This window comes from Egretta garzetta, unplaced genomic scaffold, assembly GCF_000687185.1.
Source record: "Egretta garzetta isolate BGI_Z169 unplaced genomic scaffold, ASM68718v1 scaffold220, whole genome shotgun sequence".
Taxonomy (NCBI): Eukaryota; Metazoa; Chordata; class Aves; order Pelecaniformes; family Ardeidae; genus Egretta; species Egretta garzetta.
In genome coordinates, this window is record NW_009258414.1 from 137,610 (window position 1) to 144,681 (window position 7,072).

Here is a 7,072-nt window from a genome sequence, read left to right on the forward strand (position 1 = left end):
CAAATCACATGAAAAAGCAAGCCCATTAGTTCACTTTTACTCAAAAATGACATAATTGGAAGCAAACACATTACAGCATACTAAAATATTTCATATATTACATAAAGAGGTTACGAAGTTCACTGACAAAAAGCTGCACAGTTCGCTTCCAACAACCCTTATGTACCAGGTACCCTTTAGATAAAGTGTTAGTCCCAAAATATTAGCTGTGAATATGGCACTTTGCAAGGCCACGCAGGCTTCACAGCTATTGACTTTCCAATCTTTCGGAGGCCGAAGTGAACCAAGCCGTTCCCTTTAACATTCTGTATTCATGCTCCACATCTCCATCTCCAAAGCAGCCCCCGGCTCCACACCAACCGCCTGGGGCTGATGCTGGCAGCACCAGTGTTGCCAACAACCCTACCTGGTGGAAACTTAAGAGGCATCTTGGTGCTCAGAAAGGTTTTCTTAACATGCGTCCAGGCTTTTCAAAACTTACCAGGGGGTTTGAGTGCTACGTGATTCACTGCTGTAGCTCCTCAGCTTCTGAAGCGAGGTTTGGCCAAACGCATCCCCCCCTCCTCCTTCCTTCCCCTCCTGCAGTAAAATAATTTTCTCAGCTGCCAAAGTACTCCTCCCAAAAGGCAACCCCAATTGCTTTTACGCCAGACTCCACTGGTGGGTGCTTTTTTAGTTGCAGGGAAGCATCTTGCATGACCTCTCCCATTAGCAACTCCACTGGCAGCTTGCTCGGTGTGCTAATAGACCTGTGTATAAAACCACATCAGTCAGATGCAGATTCGCTGGCAGATCCCTCCATTCCCTGCTCCCCATGACTCAAAAAGCCCCCAGGGATAAGATGTCCCTGCAGGTACTCATGAGGGGAAGGGCACCTCTGTCCTTGCTTCAACTAGGTCAAGGCAAGGTCTCCTACGGACACCTTCGGGTCTACTGCCCTGCTGCAAGTCCTGCAAGCCTGCTCATCTTTTACAGCCAAGAAAAAACCACCTCCATCAAAACTGTAAAAATGCATCTTTTCTAGTCGATTGAGGGCATTATGCTTAATTCATTCTCGCTTGTTTTTGCATCTAATTCTGGTTTAGTTTTTTTGCGTTTTCAAATGTCCCCGGGAGGGATGCAGCAGGGTGCACTGGACGTCAGCAGCTAAGGGAGCATCCTCCAGAGCCAGCTGGAGCAGAACCGCTGGGTATCACACAAAGGAAAAAAAAAAATCACACACATGCACACACAGACACACAGAGGAACACCCCCCTAATAATGCTGCACATCATTGGCAATGATATTTAAAATCACCAGAAACCACAGCTTGTTTTTCTAAGGACTGCTCAGGAAAGCAATCAAAACCTCTGCAGCAATTCCTGAAGCAGAGAAAAGTCCAAAGTGGCTTTGCCCTTGGAAGTTGTAGTTTAAATACACTTCAGAAAAGCCATGATCTTAAACTCATATACTTGCCTGTCAACTGCTATTTCATCCGCGTCGAAATCACCGTTCATTCTGAACCGCACAATTCCCAACACGTCGTCAGATAAAGAAATAATCACATAAAAGTCAGAAGACTGTAGTTAAATTTTATTTATCAGTTCTATTGTTAAATTACACAATCAAAGTCAGTGGATCGGCCTGTAAATCTACACGATAAGACAGCGTCTACAGTGGAAATCAGTAGAATTTGATATGATTATGACAAAACGGTATCCTTATATTCGTACATCCCCTATATACAATAAACAGTATACACAAAGAAAATGCAACTAGTCTCTGTAAACCATGCACACCACAGCATAAAAACAAAATGCACCTTCTGCAACAGGCCCTCCAGCTCACCCATGGTTAAGTCCTGTTTACAGCAGTGCCTTTCAGTTTTAAGAGCGAATTATTTTCCCCCATAAAAACCAAAATACAACCCAGACATCATATTGGCAACTGCAGTTCTCATTTAAAAAAAAAAAAATAAAAATTGCTGTACATGAAGTTATTCTCTTTTCCAAGCTGCTAACGCAGGGTATTGGTTTTGCTGCTGCTTTGCTCTCCACTTGCCCCCGGCAGGACTGCTGCCCGCCAGGTTGCAATACAACATCCGATGTAAAACAACCTTCATAACTTAGGCGTGGAGCCGTAAGATGTTTTTAAAGCCTTCTCCCTCATTTTATGCCCCCCTGCCCTCTTGGTGTATTGAATATTACAGGCGAAAGGCAATAGTGCAAGTGAGCCTTGCAAGCGTCATGTACATCGGGACAGAGCGCGTCCTTTCCGGGCGCCTCCGTCGCCAGGCACCTGCACCGAGATCACCATTTAGTGCCAAGCTCGGGAGCATTGCAGGCTATGTACAAAATTTCTGAACTTGCTGAATGTATAGCCCAAGCCTTGCAGAGGTTTTTTATTTTTTGCATAGAGATTTATAGGAGTCGCTCGCACCTCCTGCCCTGTCTCCTCTCCCTGTCGGTCTCGGTGAGGCCAAAGGGCTGCGGGTGAGCCCGGTCCAGCTCCAGCTCCGCACGCTCTGCCCCAGCAAAGCCTGCTCGGAGGCGGGCTGCTGCATCCCTGTGCACCATGCAACCTTCCCATCCTGCATAACTATGGCTATGGTAAAACTGGTTTCCGTCGGTTTTAGTCATCACTCATCTGTCGTCGCTAAGAAGGGCTCAAGAGCGTAGGAAAGAAAAAGCCCCGTTCTTATCTGGCGTAGCAAAGATTTACTAGACGTAAATCCTAATTCAAGTGTAAATCTATTTCTTCCATTGAGCAATTCTCTTCAAAATATTGCTGGGATTAGAGAGTTTTATGACTTTTTAAAGACACTACACAAATATCCGCAACATAATTTCATCTAGTTTATACCACCAATTATTAAGGAATGATAAATTCAGCATTATGTATTCTAATGGGTAAGAAAGACTTAAAATTAGACACTGTCACAAGATTATAATCTGGAAAACGCTTTATGAAACATGAAGATGTGCTGGAAGTTTTCTAGAATGGCTAAAATCATACTGCCCTGAAAAATTCTGGCAACAGTGTCTTTGACATTGGCATTGAGTTCAGAAAAGTATGTACGTTTGTTTTTTTTTTTTAAATATGAGATAGACCAAGCTTAAAACTCTAAACAGCAGTAGGTAGAAAAAGTTTAAAATTTTAAGTATTTATATAACTAGAGAAATTACTTCTATTCCTTTTAAAAGCCAATATTATACATAAAACTAGTCAATATTTTTTCTAGAACTTTATTGTTCCCTTCATCATCCATTCATTAACTTGGTAAGTATCATAAGCAGTTGGTGCCCTTGAAAACACATTATTAAAATAAAATAAAGGTAAAATCAAAGGGAAAAGGTTTTGCTCATATGCTGTATTGTGAGAGTATGCTAAATGCTCATTATTAGGAAATGAGTTTGCTTCCCAGACAGATTTCAGCCGAGCATCATCAACATTTTCCTGCATCCCATTTTGTACTCATAACTACTTTAAGGATTTTTTTCTTTTTCCTTTTCTTTTAAATAAACGTCCAAGCAACCATTTCCGACGAGCCTACTTGGCTCCCATATTTCATAAATAATCCAACAAACCTAAAAAGGACAATTTAATTACACGCTAAGATTTAAGTGTTCCACGTACAGTACAACATTTACTGCAAAGGCAACTGCAAAGGCAACATTTTAACCTCTTTTTGCTTCAAACCCTTCAGAAGCGTAATTTGTTTGGATTGCGCCGTTGTCTCCGATTTGCGGGTTGGGTTGGGTGCTGCTTCGCTTTCGGTGTCCGGCGAGTCCCCCCCCACTACCGCCGCCACCGCTCCACGTTCCCTATGTAGTCAGTGCTGGAGCTGTTCTCGCCCTGCTCTCTCCAGTGCGCTTGCTTCGCCCTCAGGATCTTGCGCTGCTCCTGGCGTTTCCGCCGCGCCTCCTGGTGCTCCTTCTGCCGCATGTACTGGTACCGCTGCAAAAACAGGTCTTTTGCATAATCGTACAATTCCATGTCTAAAAAATTGAGGGCCTCGATGCGCTGCTGAGTCTGCTCGTCTATCTCCACACTGGAGGCCCTTGTGCTATTGTACTGCGTGAACGGCGAGATGAAGTTCATGTTGAAAGTCTTCTCAAAGAGATACTGAGTCTTCCGCTGAAATTCGGTCAGGCCGAAGAAGGCCATCCGCTTCAGGTTCTCCTTGGCACTGTCTAGCAGAACCTTATTTCTCTGCTCCTCAGGCATGACCGACAGGTTGTAGCATCCCACCAGGCTGAGGTCAGACAGCATGCGGACCTGGCGGTTGTTGGCGAGGTTGTAGGGGCAATCCATGAACTCCTGCAGAGAACAGCCCGACCAGTCGTCCCCCGTGTAGCAGCTGGGCAGCTCCTCGGTGGTCGGGGACCGCCCGTCGCAGACATGCAGGGACGCCTTCCACGTCGCTCCTCGCTGGACGTGGCGCCATTCGCTCAGGTATCGGGAGACGGGGTCACGCAGGATGGTGATATAGTAGAAATTCCTGCCAAGGGGAGAGGAAGGCAGAGTGTTTAGTCCCGTGTGTCTCCAGCATGCAGCGCATTAGCGTTCAAAATCAATAGAAACTCGGAGATGCACTTAAGAGGCTTTCAGGAGCCCTGCAGCGTGCTCACCCCTGCGGGGTGAAGGACGGCTGAACAAACTCCCCGGGGGGAGCGGAGAGGGCTGTGTCTACCTGCACACGTCCGTCTCTGCTTGATGGCTTTTGCCCCTACAGAGGCAGAAGGGAACCCAAGATTTCCCTCTGTGCTGGGCTGCTCATGTAGCAACGTGCTCCTGCCGGGCGCCTCAACTGATAACTCTCCCCAGACCTTGGGAGAATCATCAAAACATCTCCCAGGATGCATGCCCCAACCCAAGCAGGGCACGGGTGGCTCTGGCTTTTTTATTTTCCTTGTATGACAGAGCTCCCCTGCCAAGTTTATGCAGTCCGCAAAAAGCCACTTGTGCCACGTTTCCCGATGAGCAGCCGTGAGTCTCGGCTGCACAAGCGCCAGAGCTGCGTTACGCCTGCGAGGAAGATATTTCCCACAAGACATTTCCTTTCACCGGCCAGATACATGGGATGTGCCCAGAACCCCCAGCCCACTTGCACTGAAACGAGGATCTCGGAAAAGCCCATGCAAATCCCGTTTTATCCTCCTGCCTTCACCTGATACAGGACTGCAATGAGGAGAGAGGAGAGATAAGCGAGTAACAGGAAATTAAAGGATGCATTACAGCATTTTGTAAGAGAAAACATTTCCAAGGGAGGTGCTGGCTTTGGTTTGGAGCAGCAGGACAGTGTCACACACGGGGCACACGCTGCCTCAGGGAACTCCGTCAGGCCACCAGCTGGAAGAGCTGCAAGCTCAACCTCATGCACAGCATTAAGGGATCACTCTGGGCTGCACATTAATATCCACCGTCAAAAACCACGTGGTCCACCGTCGGCAGCCAGACCCACGCACCCCAAGCTCTTCGCACCTCCTTTAATATGACCACGACCTCAGCAATGATGCTGGAGGTACGCTGTCAGGATACCAGCCATCTGCTTAAGTAAATGGAATTAAAGTAGCTCCATAAGCAAACTGCCCTGCCAGGGAAGGGCACTCCTCCGGGACAAGGACGCTGAGGAATGTGTGCACGGGAGCCCCGAGCCCCCGGGGGACGATTGCCATGTCCTCCGTAAGGAGGAGAAGGGACATTCATTTGCTTTCCTGACTGGCATCACGACTGGCCACCCTGCAGCCAATCTTTTGTTCCTCATCGTTTCCTTCAGCAGAAAAGCCACTAGATGTCAATGTTTTACAGAAAATTGTCTCTGGGTGGACTAAAAAGCAAATCACAAGCACCAAAAGCATCCAATAGCACAGGGGAAAGGAAACCTGGACAGTCACCATTCCTCTTCCCATTTAGAGCATCCAAGCTCATAAATAATTAAATAAATAGAAAGTACAATAAACTTGCAAAACCAAACAAAGCCAAGGAGCCCCATACAGCACCAGCGGCCGGACACAATGGCACCTCACGCTCGGAGAGCCAGGACACTGCAATCAGCACTGTCACCGTCCCCACGCTCACCTCAGTGCTGCTCCCCGGCTCTGAGGGCTTGGGCTGCAGGTTCACACAGGTGAAGGGAGCCAAAAACCCTGCCATGACCCCGAGGAAGGTACTTTTCTCCAAAAGTGTCATTAAAGGATTTCACTGTGAAAGCTGGAGTTGAGAGGGAACAAGGATGAAGCTGACTTTCACGTCACACACCTGGAGCGGCAGCCACCAACCTCAAATTGTCCCTTGCAAAGACAGGAAGAGTTGCACTCTGTGTCATCTCAGCAGGTCTCTGGTTGTGCTGGAGAACCCAACAGGGCAAAGGGCTTTCCATGAGCACCATCACCCAACCAGCCACTCTGACAAGCCCGAGCTGACCCTGGTCACACCAGGATCCTTTGATGCAGCAACAACGCAGCCTCGTGGGGGTCCCCGACATGGGGAAACGGAGCATCTCCGAGGCAAACCCAAGCCCCTTCTTTAACTCCTGCCAGGACTCCTCACCCTTGGATCTGGTTTACTGGGATACCACACTAAAATAACAACCTGACCCTCCAGCAATAACAAGTTAGTGCCACATAGCACTAACCTCTGTGCTAACTATAGCAACTACATATAGCGACAAAACCTCTGATGACGGAGGAGGCAAAAGCAAAGCTCTGCTTACCCCAGAGCACCTTGCACAAGCTGGCCCGTCAGCAGTTCGGCAAGGCTGGGAGGGGAGCGGGGTGCTGCCAGCTAAGGGAGAAGGCCAACAAAACCGTACGTTCTAAGGTCATCACAGCAATCGATGGGGAGTTAATGCAAGAGGGGAAACAAATCCTGAGCCAAGATCAATACAGCGAGCATTTTATCATAGCTCAAACTCTTCAGCCGCTCCCCCTTTGTGCTCTTTGGTCACAGGCAGTGACAAAGCGCCTCCCTTGGCTGCCGTTGTAAAAACAAAAGAATGAATAAAAACTTGTACGTTGGCAGAAGGAACTGCATCGTAACGGATCACCATCACCCCAGGTGGCCGTTGGCCTCCTCCAGCGAGGTATCTCCA

General features: G+C 47.8%; 1 protein-coding gene across 1 annotated transcript; it reads right to left on the reverse strand.

Moving 5' to 3' along the window:
* Positions 1-1,631: 1,631 nt before the first annotated feature.
* HS6ST2 (heparan sulfate 6-O-sulfotransferase 2) lies at positions 1,632-6,135 on the reverse strand. The gene is made up of 3 exons (XM_009642781.2): positions 6,061-6,135; positions 5,150-5,160; positions 1,632-4,480 (listed from the first exon to the last, which is right to left on the reverse strand). The coding sequence occupies exons 1-3, from the start codon at positions 6,133-6,135 to the stop codon at positions 3,778-3,780; spliced, it is 789 nt and encodes a 262-aa protein (XP_009641076.2). The 3' UTR covers positions 1,632-3,777.
* Between the last annotated feature and the right edge of the window lie 937 nt (positions 6,136-7,072).